The sequence below is a fragment of the Anser brachyrhynchus genome (assembly GCF_964034855.1).
Source record: "Anser brachyrhynchus genome assembly, chromosome: 5".
NCBI classification, from domain to species: domain Eukaryota; kingdom Metazoa; phylum Chordata; class Aves; order Anseriformes; family Anatidae; genus Anser; species Anser brachyrhynchus.
Window position 1 is genome coordinate 39,233,770 of NC_137699.1, and position 21,632 is coordinate 39,255,401.

Here is a 21,632-nt window from a genome sequence, read left to right on the forward strand (position 1 = left end):
TACAAAGATCTATCAAACTTTTAACAGCTCAACAAGAATTCATTTCTGTTGTACTTATTAGTGCGTAGCAGCTTTTATGTCAGCTGAGGACGTAACCTTTAAATAGGCAGATTAGTTCAGATATGATACCAGAAAAAAAGCGAAAACAAAATTAAAACATTCCCAAATTAGCTAATTTAATGCACAAAATTCTCAATTCTAGCTTTTTTTAAATGCAAGATCCTTATCCTGAAAGTAGCAATCATTTTTATTATCTACTTGACCTCTTTCCCTCTGTCAAGCACGAAACCACAAAATGCGCTGTGTCACAAAGTGTCCAGAAGAGACAGTCTTATGTCTGCAAAAAGACTCATTTAGATCAGTTAAGACCTAATTGTAGGACTGGATCCAATGTGCAAACAGGAAACAGCTGCATTAACTTGGCAGCACAAAAGTTTGCCAAGCGCATGTGCACACACACGCACAACAAAAAAAGTGGCTTTACAATATCCAGGGAACTGGGTGAGGGCTGTCAGGTAAATGAAAGACACTGGAGAATGAAAAGAAACGTGTTCAGTCTGAAATTTCCAACAGGAGTTGGAAAGACTCACTGGGTTTCCCTGAAGGAATATTCCTACGCAGAGCCTGAGGCTCTGCATATGGTTGCAAGGTATTACGCCTGAAAACAGAGCTCTTGAATCTGAAGCAAAGACATCTCACCACAAATGAGCTCATCAGATCCATCGATGCAATCTGGAAAGGAGTCACACTGTTGCTTCAGGAGGATGCACTGGCCACTGGCACATCGGAACTGATTGGGCAGACAAAGTGCTGCACAGAAAGAAAAGATTAATCATTTCTTGCATGGCAGCACCTTAAGAAAACCAAAACGTGAGATATGTCAAGCCACAAATACAAACAGGGAGGCACCAGAACACCTGCTTTGCTGCAGTAGGTAAAATGCAAGTCTGAATTTCTCTGATTCCTCCTTCTTCTTACACATCCTACTCAGTGGGACTAAAATAAAATTCTGATCCAAGTAACACCACATCCTTTGTCAATTTGGTCCCGTTGGGGCAAAACTGGGAATAAATCAGCAAGGATCTTTTACAATAATTAACAAAGTGTAACTGATCATCTGCCATTTAAAAAATGTAGTAACTCAATATATTATCAAACCTTATATACTCTATGCTATCTTATGGCACCCTATCAACTCTTACTCGGCTAACTGTTAAACTTCTTATCTATATACAGAAGCCTCCATTTCAGTAAAAAGGACGTGTTAATTAACTTTGGAATCTCTGTGATGTTAAAGCATATTGAATGATCAGTAAAGAGAGTTCTTATGAGAGCCAGTAACCAGCACCCCTGGAAGGTTCATTGTATAGAGGAAAACAGAATCATTTGATAGCTTAGCTAGGCTTATGGGTAACGCTTTTTTTCCCCATTTGAAACTAAAAATCATAAATGTACATCAGGAATAGTTAGAATCCCAAATAGGTGCTTATGTTAGAGCCAAGAGGTAAGGAAAATGAATCTTACTATCACAATCCACTTCATCAGATTTATCTTGGCAGTCAATTTCTCCATTACACCGCAGATGTGCATCAATACATTGTCCTTTCTCACACTGGAACTGGGATGCAGAGCATATGGGGCAACTATCTTCATCACTCTGGTCATCGCACTCTGGAAATCCATCACATCGCCATGCCATTGGGATACAGTCGATTTCTCCAGTTGCACAGGTAAATTGGTCTGGGGAACAAGTTGGAGGTTCTGGAGAAAGAGAAAACAAAGCACATGTGTGCATTCAGTTTTAGCTCTTTTGACAGTGTAAAATGAGATGGACTTCTTCCACAGATGGAGAAAACCATGCTTATGCCTTCACTGAAGTTCTTCTGTAAAAATGCAAGCTATTTTTGAAGTGCTGCTATCCTCCTTCATTAAGGAGAAATGTTCAAGAATGAGACGAAGTATAATCAAGAGCTTGAAAAACACAAATGCAAGTAAAAATCCAAATGTGCTTGATTTTTTCAAAACCTTATGATTTCTAAGTTTCTGCGTTATGATTATTTGGTGTAGCAATACTGAGGACTGCAAATACAACCAGTGACCTGGCAGCTGTAGGTAAGATAAAGATCCCATATATACACATCAAGGTAGTTCTTGAATTAATTTTGATAGGAACATTCTGTTCGGATAATTCAACAGCCAGATTACTAGTTCTGTCTGAATCAAGAGCCACATATGATTCTATGATTTGCTGCATTATGGCTTCATTTGGCAGGCACAAGCTTGCGTTTAAAAGCTTGACAGGAGTGTTCACGAGGGTACATGGACAAATATTCTCCAGTCAAAATAGCTACAAATCTGTTTGGAAACACTTGCTATGGGCTGCTACTACTGCAGACCAGATAGATCAAAAAGCCATTGCAGGCTTACAGAAGGATTAGAATAAAAACAAACAAACAAACAAACGAAAACCAGAGACTGAAAGGAAGGCCCCTTAATTTTTACATTTATAGGAGATAAAGTAGTGGGATATAATCTCCCATAGGCCATGTTTTTTGTTTTTTAAAAAAAGCACAGCAACAAATATAAGTAGATTGTTTTATTTTCCCTCCTGCAGATGTAACTGCCACTACTCTGAAACCACATAGCATGTTGTGGTCATGGGAAAGAAAACAGTTTATAATAGAAAGGACTGTCCCACGGGAGATCAGAGCTCAGCCAGAAGAATGAAATCCACAGCAAAATGAGTACATAAAAAAGCCAAGACAACCAAAAGAGACAGATGATTAAACATGGGATACCACCCAAAAAATAAATATTTTTTCCCCATTTTAAATAAATAATTTTTCCCTATTTACTCTCTACAAGAGTAAGGTAACAATTTTCAAAAATCCTGGGACCGGGAGATCAAAGTCTAAAGGGAAAGTCTACCACATGGAAAGACAAGAGCTACCTTAATTAAAAAGGATTACAACTGAGTTTTTTGCCTCTCTCTCATTAACTAGACAGGACAGTGTTTCATGTTATCAGGCCAAATTCATTTGAAAGACTGTAGTGGTGTGGGAATCACATGCACAGTTTCTGCTACTAGGTTATCGTCGGTTGATTCAACATCATGTCATAAGCAGTTGTTTATAGCACAAAGCTGTCACATCATACAACCATAAGAAAATCTCAGTGGAAGATGCAACTATTTTAAGGTCTAACACAAGTATTCTGCACGCAATGAAAAGTCACACGTCCAAAAACTTAAGCAGAAAAAAGCTAGCAGAAAATCAAAGGTCACATTTAAGACATAATGCGACATATCACGTCTAAGAAAACACTGTAAATTCACATTCTGGATTCGAGTGCAACCTCCTGCAGAAAATCCATATAATTTTATAGCACATAAAAGTCACAAATATCCTGGTGGACAAGTTTCTTGCATCAGTTACCAACTGATTTTGGTCACTCTGACTTCATTCATTTAGTTATTTTTTAAAATATCTTATTCCAGAAAGAGAGTTCTCAAGACCTATCAGTGCATCAGCTTGTGACATAGTCAAGACCAATTTTCTGATGGTTCTAAGATTACATCTCCTCAAACCCCATCTTTTTTTTTTTATTATTATTATTTTTTACTTTTAAAGTTTAACAGTTCTGCTAAGAAGTTTACATAACTCACCTCCACAAGTTAAGAGATTCTGTAGAAGCACAAGGTGCTCTGGACATGAACATCTTGGAGTCCCATCCCCTTTGGCAATGCAGATGTGCGAACATCCACCATTGTCACGGGAGCATGGATGTGCAGCTGCAGAAACATACAGAAAGGAATATTAGACAGTATTAAAAAAAAATCCTAACTACTAGCTAAGGCAAGCTCACAAAACCACTCATAAAGCACTTCTGTTTTTAGTAAATAACATTTCACTAAAATTCATAGGAAGATAATTGCAGGATTTTTCAGGTCTGTGCTCAAAAGCTGATTTACTACTACACGAGGACTACATTTCTCCCAGACAGAGTGATATGGAAACCTTTAAAGGACTTCTAAAATGAATTTGGGAGCTCAGGTGAAGAGAAGTGAGAAAGCAGATTTGAGAAGGTCACATTTAAGATGTACCTACATACCCCATCTGTACTTCTAAGGTAGTCAGGCATCAAGAATTAACATATATTACTTCAGAATGCCAGCCTCCCCAAAACCCTCAGGAATTCTCCTCTAATTTCAGAGACCTCTTAATATCCAGCCCTACCACTCAGCTCCTGTTCCCCCCAACAAGCCCTCACCACTTCCCTGTTACTCACAAAACTGCAGTGAGAACACACACTTGCCAGAAGACACATGGCTGTGTTCCCAAATCAGTTATTCAAAAGCACCGAGTACCCAAGAGCTTCTAATGCAATCAAACTAAATTAATATTAGTTGGATGAGAAACAGGCACAGAGAGGTGAAGTCACTGTCTGAAGACCCCAGCCCAGCTGAGTGAGAACAGAACCAGCCTCCTGCCTGCTTATCTCATGTCCTAAGTGTGCCGAGCATCTGCTGGAGTGATCTGTGGAGCAGGAGCCTCTGTTACTCGTGATGCCACCGAACAATGCATTCTTTACTACTAGTGAGGACCAAGAATTTCCACAGGGAAGAAATGGTATAAATATCATAATTTCTGTGCCAAAGTTGTCTTCCATCTGTTCAGGCTTCTCAGTGGTCTGCTTTCACCCTTAAAAAATTAATCAGTTTAACACAGTGATGGAAACATTACTGTGTGAGGCACAGGTTAGCAGGTTTTCTGCTAGCAGAAAAAGTGCACACGTATACTTGTGTGGGCATGCACACATGCACATGTATTTTTACTCCCTTGTAACAGAAGTCACCTATATTGGATAGAGTTCAGATGTAAAAAGTGATTTGCTTCAGTGCATCTCTGAATAAATACTACTCTTGCCATAAAAAAATAGACATTTTAAAAAACACATTGATATAAAGTTCTTTTTTTTTTTTTTTTAAACACGAATGTCCCCCAGGTACCCTTTACAGATTAATCCAGGGTCACCATACAAGTTCAACTCATCACAGGTCACAAAGTCTAAAGAGGCTTTCTGTTTCCCCCACCTTGTGCTTTTACATTCTCAGCAGGCCTGGTGAAAGCAGGAGGAGCTGCAGGTTGCCACCCTGAGGAGCGACTGCTTCAAGGGGATTCTACACTCTCCCTCAGAGCACTGGAACTGAGGCACCAGGCCAGAAAAATAAGGTCCAACCATCAGCGGCCCCTTTCAGAAGCGATCAGCTCCACCTCTGATAGGAGAGAAATTCCACATCCACTGAAATTCGTTTTAGGAGCTTCCCGCCAATTCCCCCTCCCTTACTGGAGGCTTTCATGTTATCAGTTGTGCTGAGTCAAACGTTTTACAAATGGGTCTGAAATGCCTCAAGAAAAGGCAAGTACTATCCTCTCCTTTCTTTTTAAAGTTTTTCTGAACTCTGTTACTTGGTTGTACTTATATATATATGTAGAAAAAAATAAAAACCATAATTCCAATCAGCTTTTAGAGTGAATTCAGTATCATGTGAGCTTGTACAAAGCAGCTAACTAAGGTGTTGTGAAATTGCAGTCTAGCTGAACAGGAGGACTCCTCAGGACAAGAGTGAGAAACTTGTTTATCTTTCTATTCTAGAGTCCCAGCCCTCCAAGTTGAAAGCGCTCCATGTCTTAACTTAAAGCCCACAGGGCAATATTATTAAAACACGCAGCTGGATGAGGAATTTGAGAGACAGTGGCCAAGAGTCACAGAGAGATATTTAAACAAACTCACAGAATTCCTCCATATCGAGTTCTTCCACAGCATGAATGCCTGTTAGGTGAGCGATTCGGCCTTGAATTCTAGTCCTTTTGTACCCATTAGTTTTCTCCACTCTCTCAATCATCTGCTGCTGACGATCAATCCAGTACAGGTGATTCCCCAGCACCGTCAGTCCCATCGGCTGAAGGATGTTGGAGTCCTCCAGGGTCACGCGGTTAGCACCTGAGATCAGCAGAAACAACGTTTAATTCATTTCCACAACAACAAAACCAAACCAAATCAAACAAACAAAAAAAACCACTACATTTTGAAATATGCTCTGACAATTTTGGGGGTTTCTAAAACCAGCTCCAGTACATTCATTTTAGAAGGAGCTCTTAAGTTAACGGCTCCATTTGTCTTGGCAGACCATGGCAGTACTCCTTCAGTTTCATTTCAGGTAAGTGCAACAAATTATTACACGGGCAAGCAGATCCAATATGAAGCACAGCTCATCCTTGGGTACCTTGGCTCGTCAGCCAGCCATGAAGAGCCTCACATTGGCATGCTCTGTTTAAATAACTGTGAGCAGTTCTGTTATGGTTTTGGCTGGTATAGAGTTAATTTTCTTCATAGTAGCTGGAATGTTTTGGATTTAGGATGAAAATATGTTGATTACACACCCATGTTTTAGTTGTTGCAGAGCAGTGCTTACACTAAGTCAGAGACTTCTTGGCTTCTCATGCTGCCCTGCCAGGGAGGAGGCTGGGGTGCACAGGGAGCTGGAAGGGGACGGAACCAGCACCGCTGACCCAAACTGGCCAAAGGGATATTCCATACCATGTGCATCATGCTCAACCATCAAACTGGGGCTGCCGTTGCTTGGGGACTGGCTGGGCATCATTCAGCAGGCAGTAAGCAATCGCATTGTGCATCGCTTGTTTTGTTTATTTTTATTATTTTTAATCATTTTGCTTTCCCTTTTTCGTTCTTATTAAAATGTCCTTATTTCAACCTATGAGTTCTTGCTTTTTGCAATTCTCCCCCCTACCCCACTGGGTTTTGGGGGGCCTCCTCTCTTGGGACTTTTTTTTTTTTTAAACAATACATTCACACACCTAGCAGTAAACTTTGTTGGAATGTACAAGCAAGAGTGAAATAGAAGTAATTAGCTTTACTGCCATTCCTCTCATAAAACACAACACACAGTAATCATGCAAAACAGGAATCGAGCACTCAAATGCTGTCATATGCTATATCACATCCTCAGAGATAATGAACACAAAAAAAACCAAAACACCTTATATTCCAACAAGCATACTTCTTTCTTCAATTTCTTTCTTTCTTTAGTAACCAAGCAGAAAACCCAAGTTCCATGTTTAGCAACAGTGAAATGTAACTCGAGATGCTTTTAAACAGGATCATCATCAAATGTTCAGATTTACTGCTCTACAAAGTAAGTCTCAATCAAGGTGTAAAAATCAGGTTAAACAAAAATGAATTTTGACTACTTTTAATTTTAATTGCTTGCAGTCTTCTATCATGTGCTGCACTACAGTTAGTGGCATTTAATTGTTGCTTTTGTTATGCTTGCCTAGGGTGAACAAGAGGTCCCAGATTATTCTATTAATTCACAGAAAACATTTTTAGTGTATACCAGACATATTTGATTTCAAAAATTAAGAATACAAAACAGAATTATAACTTGGTGCTACCTCTGATGTTTCATTTTGGAATAAAGGTCTTATGCCTGCTTGCATTTTTAAAAAATGGAAGTTTTAAATATCTACTCAAAATGAGATTATTGAATCTGGATACATAATAAAAATGCTAATGAGCACTAGATTCAACTAATTTGCTGCATAAATTACGTGGAGCTCAGCCAAGCATAAGAATATGACATTTATTTCAATTACAGATTCTATTAATTTTGCACATAAACTTACTGCCCACAACTCTTGCCTGACTGCCATGATGAACACTGCCCAGCATAAACCAAATGAAATTAAGAAAACAGAATAAAGAGAGGTCAGAAATTCTTGTACTTGCAGTTAGGGTTTTAGTTCTTTATCCCTGAATATATTTTGCTTTCAAACCGATGACCAAGACACCTGTTTTGTTTCATTTTCAGAAGGAACACTCAGGAAGTGTGTATGATAGCACAGTCCTAGTTGTAATCTGATGCATCTATTATTGTACACGCTTCCACTGGATTTTACTCTTGTAAGGACATACGTAGAACAGAACAGACGCACTTGCACTGGTTTCACTAAATCAGACCCTTAGTGCTACTCTCAAGCAATGCAATTCCTGGCACGTCCTTTGTCTTCTCCTAAATGTACAGATCTTAAAAATTAGAAATACTGTGAAAATAACATTTTGACAAAAGAAGGTATACAGTGAAGAAAACACAGGGCACTTTGTTCATTTGCTCTGCAGTCTATGAGCACCCTTAGTCCCTACAAACTTCAGCAATGTTGGACCATCAACGATAACTGTTCTTTTGTCAAAACTTTGAAAAAGCACAAGTTTCAGCTGTATTTAAAATACATCAAGAATGGGAAAGCCTCATTTACAAATTGATATGATGAAAACCTCCTTTAGTTTTCATGTTTTTTAAGTGCTAAGTTGGTCACATCCATTTAGAAATAAAAGGCAAGCTGGCATCCTGGGGCCATCCTAAAACTGTGAAGACACGAGGTGTCTGGTGACACTCGCAAGCTCGCAGTCCTGCTACAACCCTAGCCTCTTTGAACAGCCTCCCAAACAGGCTACATTTAATGGTTTTTGGGATATACCTTCAAGCATCATCTTTTTCCTCCCTCCTCTATAAAAAGCTGAACATTGGTGATTTGGGAAGCTCTGGAGATAGCTCTGGAGACGGTGATTGATTTATGCTGAATTATGCTGGATTTGGTCTTAAGTAAATGACAGTCCAAATAGTAATTCTAAAAGGAGAGGCAAAGAGCACAGATAGCCCTGGATGACACCATTACATTGTTGTTTAGAGGATCGAATATAATGAAAAACAGAGTGAATAGAAAGATATTTTCAGCAGATATACTTAACAAATGGTAAAGAAAACATGTTACAAGTGTTGAATTTCCGTAGTAATTAAGTACTTTAGTTACCAAAATGAAACAGATGTGTAGTCTTTTCAAGATTGAAATTAATACTTAAATGTAAATAACTTTAAGGTGGAAGGACACCAATTGCTGTATTTGAAGTCTATTTGAAATTAAAGCATTTTTATAGATTTTTCCAGTCACTTCAACAATAATATAAAATGCTACTTTTTAATTGACTGATATGGCAGCCAAGTCATTTGCAGATGTTTTATGAATGTCTGAAAAGCATCAATAGCTCCAGCTGAAAAATCCAACAACTTCACAAATAAAAGTGTTCGCTCTATGGACAGGTTTGTAGTTCTTTCATCCCTCTCTGAAAGTTAAGTTAATAAGTTGAACATTGGTCACCCAAGCATTTAGCAGGCTGCTATTAACTATCCGGGTGTAGGGAAAGCTTCAGAAACCTCCAGAAACATGTAATCTCCTCAAGTCTGTGAGGGAATAAGATTGTTTGGAACTGTCTAATTGGCAGGAAGGACACTACATACAACTTGGGTCCATTTTTTTCAGCAGCCTCAATTTATGCTAGCAAAAGGATTTCTAGTGTATGACCATTTAAAAGTGACAGCTCAAGAATTACTTTTTAGAGGAACTAATTCAACCCAACATAACTTTGGCTGTCATTTTTTTTCTGAAGTTGTGATATAAGACTGCAAAATATACAAAATACTTGAAAATAAAAATGTTAACTTCTAAAAAAAACCAACAACTACAAAACAGCTCAATGGATCAAATTACAGTGAGCTTTAGCTGGATCAAACACAACCACAGTTCTCTGGCTACATGATACATGGCTTCCAGTTATTGCTTTCCTTTAGTCCTGTAGCTTTCCTCCCCTTTATCTTGCCTTTAGGGTTTGATTCTTCAGTTGTGACCCCATCAAATAAATGTGCATTAAAAGCTTTGTTTCAATATTAACCAGAGAAAGCTTAGTTTTCTCTATAAATAAATAAATGGATTAAAATACAGATCCAGGATTCAAACTCATGCTTATATGGAGTTTCTACGTCACCAAAAGGAGGAATGTATACCACATACAAAGGAAATTACGACCACGATACAAACTACCAGAGTGTGATGGCCTAGCTGCTAATTTACTCATATATCACTTTACCAAAGTCCTTTTGTCTGGTCTTATTTATTCAAGACTTAGATCTAAAACAGTAATGTACAGACTGCTTCTGCCTTTTATGCTGTACCATGCAAGGACTCAGCTCATCTCCAGCAAGAAACACCCACCTCCTGTGATCCTCCTTGCCTGCTAGCTGTGATTCAGCCTTGCATGCATGTTAAATCCAAGGTGAAAAAAGGCATGCTTATGTACATACATGTAAAAGCCACAGCTAGGTCCACTGCATGCTACAGTTTCATTAAGTAATATGGCTTTCTGTTACGTGGGGGTCATCTTTTTAATCTATAGCAGCACCAGTTACTGGCCCTCTCCTCAGCTCATTAACTTCTCACAGGTGCATTTCCCCTCTCCAAGGCCATCAAACTTCCTCTCAGTCTTCCTTGGTACCTCTTCTCTCCCTCCCATTCTTGTAAAAAAATGAACAATTTTCACCTATTTTAGTTCATTGCCTCACAAGGGAAGGGATGTGACTACATGTGATTAAGAGAAAGTCCACCAAAAATTGGAGGCTCAGCTTTTTATGGCAGCTGCCAATCACTAGAACAACCCAGCTTCTACTCCCTGACACTCATTCACTTCTCTCTGTACTTCCTTTAGGAGTTTAATTTCTTCACACAAAGGAAGAGAGAATGAATCACAAGTGACAAGACACAGACATTGTGTCTTGTGCTATAGACTCTGTGCTATACTGCACATTTCTCCATTTTTCAGCACTGCCAACTGCTTTAAGAATTCAGTGATGAACAGTGCTCTATAAGAAGCATGTGGTGCTACTGCTATAGATGTGGAGTAATGCCTTATTTTACTAATATGGAGAAAGTGCAATGAATTGACATCCCTTCACTGTTTTACAACACTGGTGTTCCAGCTGAGCTGCCTTATCATCCTTCTTAGAAAAAAGTTGCTACCCCTTCCATTTGTTCTTCTAGTTACCTTGATTTAGTAGGCTGTAACCTCCAGAGAAAAAAAATATTGAAGAGTCACGCAAACTTTTCAAGCCACAAGAAAATAAAAAGCAGGAGTGATTTAGTGGTGCCATGACTGGCAACACCTATTTAAATCTGATCTTCCAAGAGTTGCTTTCAGAACGTATCAAAAATCAAACGTCCCTCTTGGAGGGTGGCAGTCATTACAGACACATTTATTCCAATCACATCAAAGACAGAAGCCCACCAACAATTGTTAGCTGTGCCTGCCTGCACAGAACTGGCAACTGTGGAAGAAGTTACTGGGGTCAGTATCAAAGAGGGAATGATGTCCTATACATCACACACGCTGCTCCAAATGTTTAACTGCATACCACATACCTGACAAGTCACAGCTTTCGATGCGCTTCAGATCTGCATCCACCCAGAAAAGCTTTCCAAGTTTGTTGTCAATCACCAGCGCTACGGGGCGGATCAACCCAGTGGTAAAAAGCACTTCTCTCTCTGTGCCATCGAGGGCTGCACGCTCAATCTTGGGAGCTCGCTCTTGCATATTGGTGAAGTACATATACCTGAGAACAAAGCCACCAGCTGATTAACTAAAAGCTTCAGAAGTCAAGGGAAGCAGCTCACCTTTGCACACAGGTTCTCAGTTGTAAGTGGGGATGGTTTACACAGGGATGACTGGTGACTATTGCTCCCAACTGCAAAGATCCAGATCTACGCTGCTGCAGAAGCTCCAACATTTGCTAAACGGCATATTGAGACAGCCTAAAAGTAACTGCATTTCTCCTGAATACACCAGGCCATAAAATGCTTCAGCATTCAGCACTGCTGCCCTGCAATATTCCTGCAGTGGAGGTAGGGATTGTAAGAGGCTAGTACAGAAAACTTTCTGCAATTGTCCTTGGGTAAAGCTCTCCTCACCTTCTTTCTGACAAAAAAACAAACAAACAAAAAAAACCAACACAATTACCTCCTTTCTGGGGTTCCTTTCTTCTCAGCAAGTATAAGTTCCTACTAAACTTAAGAGGAACAAAGATCACAGAAGAAAGAACAACCGAGAATGTTGTGTTCCTTATGACATAGTTCCACAAACACTTTATCTCTGCCTAAGCCAGCTCAGCTGCAAACAGGAGCAGTTTCTGCTCTCCCCTGCATAATTAAAAAATGGTTTGCGCATCCACATGGTGAACTAAGAACTCCCTCAGGGAAAAATCTACCATTTCTTCAGTAATAAATAACTTGGGCAGATTCACTGCTGCACAGGCTTTCCTGATGGCATAAACAAGGAGATGCAGCAGTGAGAACAAGCAAGCCAAGGGAGAGCTGGAGGGAAGGATTTCTGGAACTAGGCAGGACAGTGAACAGATCACTGATTCAGCCCTCCCAGGTAGTCACAGTGTTCTTCTACATTGTCTTTCTCCCATTTTCACTTCTTTTAATTTAAAAGCAGGTTTATCTTTAATTCATTTTAAAATCTGACTTGAAAAGTCAAGTGTTTTAGTGATCAACAAACCCAAACTCCCATTTTAACGGAGAATGCAGGAAAGCTTTTATAAATACAAACTATGTCCAAATGAGTTAGTCCCAATCAGATTAGAATCTTTTCTCTAATCCCCCTGTTCCCACAGCAGCTTTTGACCCGTGCAGTGAGCACTGTACAACGTAACAGTCCCACAAATGTTCCACATAGGGTCTCTGAGTACTATTGTATCCACACAGTTATGGAATATTGTCATCCAACATCTGCCAAACACATATCAAAGCCACCTAAGAGTAAACTGGGGTTTAAGCATCTAACTTATTAGAAAGAACAGCAAAAGGGCCATCTTTGACCTCTAAGTATAAAGTTACCAGCCACCTGAAGTGGAGATGTGGTCTGCTGAATCTAAACAGAACTGCTTTACAGCAAAACTACAAATTTTCTTCCTGTGGGAAGTCACTGCACTACCTTTACCTGTCTTAATTCATTTCAGCATTTTTTGAGATACACATCAAGACAGAATTGACTTTAAAATGTCTAGAATGTAAGGTTATTTTGATTTTTTTTTCAACCTTTATACTATTACATTAGCAGGAGTAGTTATACCATATGAAAGATCCCTTTTTTTTCTAGAAACATTTGTTTTATGATAATTGAACATTTATGAGGTGGATCATCAGCTGCTATAAACACAGTTTATAGCAGTTCCTGTTTTTTCTGGATTTAGTGGTGAGGTTGTTGCCTGTGCACTCACACAGTGAACAGAATAAGGTTGTTTTGTTGTGTTTTGTTGTGCTTTCCCCACCCGGCTTAGTTTCCCACTGTAACCTACCACACAGCTGTGTGAACATCTAAGTTGGCACACCAGAGGAGGCAGAAAAGGAAAGAACAGGAAGAGAAAGTTGGATACCTTTAAAACCCAGAATCAAGCTATCAATCACCTATAACCTGAGTGATTAAATATGCAAAATTTCTCATTTTTAAAATACACAGATGCATCACAAGATCTGCACACAGCTGACATATCCCAGATGTGCTCTGTGTGAAGAACAGAAAGGAATCTCACCCTCGCTCTGCATTCACCACAATGGCTCTGGGCTTGTCGTGATCTCCTCGCAGCACCATCCCAATTGACTCGCCGTTCAGTCTGTGGACATTGACTGAATTTGTGGCCTCACAGGTCCAGTATAAGGTATGGCTGTATATATCAATGCTGAGGTCATGTGGCTGCTTCTCGGGATTCTGGCTTTGGTTTGGAGCACTCATGACAGTAAAAGGCTGCAAGACAACATATAGGGAATGACTTCTAATAACTGTTCTGTATGAACTCTGATTGCACAAAAAGCACGGTTTATTTATGTGAAATGTCCAGAAATACCTAAAACCACAAGGAAGCAAGTACAACAAATGCAACAAAATACATTTGATTCAAACTGTAGATTAGAGGGAAAATATCTACATAAAATCTGTAAGGTAATTGTAGAATACAGTAAGGTCTCCCCTGAGCCTCCTTTCCTCCAGGCTAAATAACTCCAGCTCCCTCAGCCACTCAAGAGTACTGGAGCATATAAGAAGTCCCAAAAGGAAAATAACCTTTCAGTTTGACATTACAGAGGCTCCACTAGTGTACTGCTAATCCCAATGCCATTGGGATACTAATACCACTGGCAAGACTCCCAGCATCAAAGTAGTTTTCAAAGGTGACTGGTTTTGGTCACATCAGAGTGGTCACGGGAAAGCGGTGTCTTCTTTAAAGTATCCTGATATGGTACTCTCAATCCAAAAACAAAAACAGCAGCAAAAAAGGTTGTATGGGTCAAGAAAGATGAATACACTATTCCACACTCAACTTAAGCGAAATGAATTACTCAAAACAGAATTACTTGAGAAAGTTACAATATATTTCCATAATTTGCTTTTAAGCCACCAAGTTCTACAGAGTGATGTAATGTTTTCTTTTTATTTAAATCTTTATCCCTATCTTTTCTTGTCAGTGTGCCCAGAAATATAAAGAAATAATTCTTATCTGGAAATCAACGATAATGTTACCCAAGTATGTCACGTGCATTGTTTGCAAAAAAACAAGAGTTAGCAAAATTCAGTAAAAATAGTTAGTGAAAATTGGAAAGTCAAAATTTGCAGGGGATCTGCATCTTCAAAGCTGTGTGGCCAAGGTAGTGGAAAACACAGAGCAGACAAATCTCCATTGCAATTTGCACCTAGCGAGTACCAAAGAGAAGCTAGACTGCAACAATTAGCACCTAGCACAATCCAAAAGAGCAAAAGAAACACTCCTTGAAAATTCATCCACAACCCAGCTAGCTGCTTATCCTAAGATACCTCTTCCAATCTTAAAAGAAATTGCCAAAAAATAAAACCATCTTTTTCTTTAAAGGGCACTGTAAGATCACTGATTCCCCAGGCACATGAAAAGACCAACTCAGTTCCACTGAAAACACATTACATTGTTTAGATATGACTGCCCAAAGCTAAGAAAATATACCTCACCCATTCTCCATTTCCTTTTGTATTCTTATTCGAACTACAGCTTTTAAAGAATCTGTTATTCTGTCCTGGGAGTTAAGCAATATTAATGCATAACACTGCCCAGAAGAACAGCACATTTCTTTCCACTGTTGTATGAATAACTAGCAAAGAAAAACATTTATGCACCTAATTCAGTAAAACAATTGTGTATGCACATAAGTCTACCCCTATCTGACACAACAGTCAGCTTTACATTCAATAAGGGTTTTAACTACAGCTTGGATAGCTGTGTGAGTTTTCATTTTGTGACAGCTTTACAATGATGACAATATGATCACACAACTGTCATGCACAATATTGATTTTAGAATACAATTTCTGTCTCTAGTATAATTCAGAGATAGTGAGCCTGCCTTACTTCATTGCCCACCCTTAGCTTAATATCACAGTTTAAGGGTTCACAGTCAGGTTGGAAATTAGGAGGAATTTCTTCTCAGAAAGAGCAGTCCAGCATTGGAACGAGTTGCCCAGGGAGGTGGTGGAGTCACCGTCCCTGGGGGTGTTAAAGGGAAGTTGGACATGGTGCTTAGGGCATGGTTTAGGGGGTGATAGTGGTAGGGGGACAGTTGGACCAGATCATCTTGGAGGTCTTTTCCAACCCTAATGATTTTAGGATTCTAAGGCTCATTGTTTCAGGTACATATGATATACATAGACTATTACACTTTGTATATAACTTAAAATCACAATCCTAAAAAAAAAAAACCAACAAACCTTCAGTAATCTTTACATATAAACAGAACATACATGAATAAGTGCTAGCAAGAGTAAAGTTTAAACTGGTGATTCCCTGGTGCAGGGGACAGGAGGGGAAAGTCAAGCATAAAGTGCAAAGACAGACACCCCCCCCCCCCCCCCCCCCAAAAAAAGTATATACACCATGTAAACTTGCCTGAGTGCCATCATCTTTAGCTCTTTTTATAATATTCTGACGTCCATCTACCCAGTAGATCAATTTATCTAAGGGATCATAATCAATAGCCTTCACGTTCCTTAGACCATGCATAGGCAGGATGATATCTGGACTTTGCTGATCATCTGGTATCATTCGGCTGATTGCAGACTTCTGACTAAACAACAGGAAACTGGTAGGGGCTGAAACAAGTCAAAAAAGAGTATAAGTAACACCAGCAATATTGAGAAATACAAAGTTGCACAGGTTTTCCTACATTATCCTTTTACCTAGTTAAACTTACATAACTACGCATAAACTTCCACAAACTCCAAGTGCATGTGCGTGCTGCTCTTCAGACTAAAAAGAAAGCTGTTTTTTGGGTGCTATCTTTGTTGACTTCAACAACATTTAAGACGAAAAGAATTTCTCTTCCACCCACCTATACACTTAGTTAAAGACTGGGAAAGCTTCAATCACACACTTGAATCACCTGGAAAGCACTTTCAGCAAAACAAGTAGGACCAGACTTGACAGTGCTCTTATTTCTAAGACTTTAAATACAAATCTTCATCCCTAATCCGTGTCACAAAGATGAACATAAAACTCCACATTCTGTCCTCATATTTCAGATTACCTTTAAAGCCAGAACCTTTGAAATGGATTTGTACTACCCCTTCCCTTTCATACTGGTTTAGGCTGGAATAGCTTGCATGAACTGCTTTTGCTTTGCCTGTTAAACTGTTTTCATTTCAACCAAAGAGTTTTCTCACCCTTACCCTTCCATTCTCTTCCCCATCCCATAATGGGGAATGAGCAAGCAGCTGCAGGGTGCTTAACTGCTTACTGGGATTAACCCACAACAGTCCTTTCTGGTACCCAACAAGGGGGCTTGAAGGGTTTGAGATAAATTTGAGTGGAGTATCCTAGACTGAATTTTTTAGTTCTTATAGCTGTTTAGCTGCTAATTGGCAGGCTGCTGTGCTTGCCACAGGACTTGCTTGCTTACTGTGTATTGGAGTGCTTGGTAGTGAGTTGCTTTTTGCTTTTGCTGTTTGCTGCAGTCCTTATCATCTTACTTTGCTGTGCTTGGGAACATTTTGATAACAGCAGCAGCCATGCGCCTGGGCTGACAGGCAGCCAGGAAACTGCTGCTGTTCCCGTGCTGCTGTACTGGACAGGCTGGAATTCCAGGGTGAATTTGAGTCAGAGGGACTGTGAACCATGGATAAATCCACGAGTGAGGCAGGTGCACCCCAAAGCTTTTGTGGACATGGGTAAGCCCACACTGGTGCAGGTATACCTCAAAGCATCTGTGGCCATGGATAAGGCCATCCTAGATCACCTCAAAGTGGCTGTGGATAAGACAATGATGCAGGAAATGTGCCCCTCAAGGGATTGCAGCCCATGAACAAGACCATACAGGAACAGCTCCACCTCTACCCATGCATAAATCCATGCCAGAAAAGGGGCAAGGGCAGGAGTACATTGCAATGTTAAGCCCTATACCCTGGTCCAAACAGACCAAGGATGGAGATTATATATACCTTTAAATGGTTGCAACTCACGATTTGAGTTGCATGTTACAGGAACTATTATAGCAGGAACCACTCAAACAAGCCTCAAAGAAGCAGCGCAAATGCAGCAGTGACCTGAGATGATCTGGTTTTGACGTCCAAGAACTCCACACAACACTTTCTCCTGTCCTGAGTGACCACCTTAACACACAGAACCCAAGTCATTTGCTAAATGAACTAATTGGACATTTTATGGACATCTTTACGTGGGAAGCCTGTAGACTCAGGGAGTAATATCTATGTATGAAAATTATAGGACAGAACGGAAGATGGTGGTTAATGGGGATGTATTGGATATTGTTGGACCCAAGCATGACATAAAGTGTATGATGTAAGGGGCACAGATTGTCCTGGTTTTGGCTGTGATGGACTTAATTTTCTTCACAGCAGCCCATACAGTGGTATATTCTGGATTTATGACTGAAACACATTTATGTTTTAGTCATTACTGAGCTGTGCTTACCCAGCCTCCAGGCCCTTTCTGCTTCTCACGCTGCCCCACCAGCCTGGGGCTGCACAAGAATTTGGGAGTGCACACCACCAGGACCGCTGACCCAAACAGACCAAAGGGCTATTCCACACCACATGGTGTCATGCTCAGCAATAAAACTGGGGGAAAGGAGGAGGAAGAGGGTGGCATTTGGAATTATGTCATCTGTCTTCCCATTTAACTATTACACATGATGAGCCCTGTTTTCTTGTAAATGGTTAACCATCTGCCTGCCAATGGGAAGTAGTGAATGAATTCCTTACTTTGCTTTGCACAGCTTTTTTTTTTTTGAGCTATTAAACTGTCTTCATCTCACCCCAAAAGTTTTCTCCATTTTATCCTTCTGACTCTTGTCCTCAGGGGTTAGTAAGAGTAGCTGGGTGGTTTTTAGCTACCTACCAGCATTAACCCACAACACTTTCCTGTACTGAAAGGAATCACAAGCACATGACATCCACAAGCAATGAGGAATATACTAGCAAACAAAAAGGCTTACAACTACAGTTCCTGCTGTTGGGATCCAATGTATAGTGAGCAGCACAGCCGCACCTAAATCCATTTGGTATGGCAAGGCACAAGTGACCGCAATGGCCATTATTTTGCACACAATCATTCAAGCCATCCTGACGTGAAGAATGAAAGACCAATATATCCATCACAAAATCCAGATGGCCCTGAATAAGTGTCCGGTTCTTCCCACTGGTCTTGTCTGCTCTTTCTATGCTGTGAAGATTCCAGTCTGTCCAGTAGATGTAGTCACTGTATTGGGTTAATCCGAATGGATGAGGTAGATCATCTGCTATGATTTCTCGTTCTTGTCCTGCAAAAATAAAGATAATCAACTAAAACACAATTTCCAAGTCATGAAACAGAGTGTGATGGACATTAAGAAAAAGTTTTTCCTTCCCCTTTTAAAATAAAACCTCAATTCGCCAGTCGCATCAGGGGATTCATTATGAAACAGTACCTGCTGAAGAAGTAACCTAAACACTAGCACTCAAAAACGTTATCCTGATAACTTCTTGCCTATAGAGCAATCTGAAACTGTGCCAATGTGTTGCCATTTAAATAAATATTGCTCTATGTCTTACACTTAACATCCCAAATAAATACTGGAAGACATATTCAAGAATGTTATCAGCTCCAAGACTTAGGCCAATAATAATAATAAAATAATATGTACAACAGCAACATATAGCAAACTTGGGATTCAAAGAGAACGAGCGATAAGAAATTACAGTGTTTCACTCAAGAAACAAATTATTTGCAGTGCAATTCAACGTACCCCAAAGATACCCCAAAGGATTTGGAAACCATTTGTTTGGCAGAAATCCCAGTACTCTCACACTCAGTGGTTCAGTTAGCAACATTCAAAACAGATTTAACACCTCTAGAGCATTAGATGGCCTCTGCCAGAGATTCACTACTAAAGTAAGGTCTTCCTATAAATCAGCCTCCAAAACATTTTCAAGCACAAAACTCCCTGAATCTCTGCCACTTTATATCAAGTGAAGATGTAGCCTTCATCAGCATCATCTCTCCCTGCCTCAAACAAATATTCAATGCTGTATTTTACAGAACATCACCTTTTTTCCCCGCCTCAGTTTACCTTTCACCCTCTCTCATTCAGCCAACACTGGAGAAGGAATGGAAAACAAACAAAAAAACTAAAAACCCATTAAGCCATTTTTTTCTATAAAATACTAGAACTAAGTATAGAGGCAAACTTCCCAACTACTTTTAGGCATCTCAAGTGTCCAAGTTAAGGGCACAGATATCCTGAACACTCTCAGGGACTTAGACCAATCCTGGTCTACAGTGATGAATTCAGGGTAGAGGTTCTTTTAAGTAAGTTTTTAAGTAAGTTTTAAGCAAGTAAACTACCTGAATTTTACTAGGCAGTAGATGGAGAAAAATCTCCCAAAACAGTGATTTTGGCCTGCTGGGTAACATTTATAATGGACAAGAATAAGCTGGGACAGCATTCAATCATCCACTTGAGAGTACATTATTTATTGCTGGTACGGTAGATGCTTCTAGCGCCAGCTGTCATGCAGATCCATCCTAGCCAGGAGGCCAGCAGTGCAAAATGCAAGTCAAGTTCTAGTCTAATAACATTTCCTTAACCATTAAGCCCACTTGCTAGAAGCCTACCGTACAATCTAACTTAAAGGACAAGCATACAATGTTGTTAGCTTCAGCAGTCCTCCTCTCCTACTTTCTCACCACAAATTAATGTTAACCATAGTTTCAGCTTTAGAACTAGCTTAATTTACCACAGATGATTTGAATATCGTGTTTCTTCTCAATACCACAATCAGTTTCTAATCCAAATTTGCCTCTGGCTATTTTGTTTCTCGAAGTATAATGCAGCAGCTTAGCTTTGATAGATCATGCAGTATATGAAAATACACAAACAAAAAGCAAAAAAAAAATCCACCCACAACTCTAGATAAAGAAAAAAACCTTCATGCAATTTCTAACTAGCAACATCCATTCAGCAGTACTTATCCCAGAACAACGAATACAAGTGATGCAAAATCATTGCTAGCCTTGGAATCCAAAACTGTATGGCTTTGTTTTCCAGAGATTTAATCCATTTTTGTTATGGCTTTTCAGAACATCCTTTTCCTAAACATCCTGCTCTAATGCCAACTTGTGAATAAACTTTTTTTTTTTTTTTACTGTAGATAGAGAGCATACATAAGCTGAAACTGACATACAGTCACATCACCAGAATAGTATGTGAGTCTTTCTAATGCTTCTTTTTCTTGGACATACACAGTGGCCTACTAAGAAGCTATCAAAACAATTACTTCAACTCATTTAGGTCATCGGCTAAAACTGAAGTCCTGCAGCTCTGTATATGTGTACAGAAGCATAAGAAGGTGCAAAGGTTAAGTCAAAATGCTGATACAACTCATTTTTTTTTTATGTTCATTCAGAACATGTGAGAAAGCCTTTTCTCCATTAACAGATTTTTCCAGGTTTCTTTTTTTTTCTCTCTCAACTATAGCATAAGATCTTCAAATAAAAGCATATAAAACCTAGTAGTAGGTTCTCCATACTCTGAAGATACGCACAGACAATAACACCTTAAAAAAAGTCTTTGTAATGGTAGCTTTTCACAGAAGATTTAAAAATAAAAGTAAGTGAGTTGCAGGGAAACTGTGTGTGTCATCAGCCAGAGCACTGCTGCAACAATCCTGTATGAGTTTGCTTAAATATTGTATGTTTTGCCACACAAACCCTGCTTTTTATATTGGAATCCCAGAGGTGTTAGTTAATTCCCATCTAACAAAGGCCTCTCTTTGGAAATGGGACATGTGATGTCAGGTCACAAGCTTCTGGATTCCATCTCTGATGGAATGCCAAGCAGTACCTTGGTTTGGATTTTGAACTAACAAAATTAGTCTGAAGCTGGGAAGAGAGACCTGGGTAATAGTTTGACAGAAAATCAGTGTCAAGACTGAAAAGTCAAAGCTAGTTTATAATGAACCTGTTAGCTGTGTTCATTTTCTCAGAGGTCATATCTCTAATTTCGTAAAATGCACATAATTTCATGACAATACAGAGAAACAAGGTTAAAATGGGATTATATTTCACTATTGTTATTAAAACTACCACATGGTTATTAATTTAGGAAGCTTTCATTATTATTATTATTATCATTATCATCTCCTCAAGCATTTAAC

At 39.4% G+C, this 21,632-nt stretch overlaps 1 protein-coding gene across 6 annotated transcripts in view; it reads right to left on the reverse strand.

The window, feature by feature from the left end:
- The window catches only part of LRP5 (LDL receptor related protein 5), a 161,716-nt gene that overhangs the window by 7,593 nt on the left and 132,491 nt on the right, over positions 1-21,632 (reverse strand). For all 6 annotated transcript variants that reach the window (XM_080593163.1, XM_080593167.1, XM_080593166.1 and 3 more), the window contains 8 exons: positions 18,434-18,757; positions 15,871-16,073; positions 13,499-13,710; positions 11,328-11,518; positions 5,794-6,003; positions 3,665-3,790; positions 1,525-1,761; positions 700-810 (listed from right to left, as the gene is read on the reverse strand). In XM_080593163.1, coding sequence (XP_080449289.1) covers positions 700-810; positions 1,525-1,761; positions 3,665-3,790; positions 5,794-6,003; positions 11,328-11,518; positions 13,499-13,710; positions 15,871-16,073; positions 18,434-18,757 — 1,614 coding nt within the window. The remainder of the gene's footprint in view (positions 1-699; positions 811-1,524; positions 1,762-3,664; positions 3,791-5,793; positions 6,004-11,327; positions 11,519-13,498; positions 13,711-15,870; positions 16,074-18,433; positions 18,758-21,632) is intronic.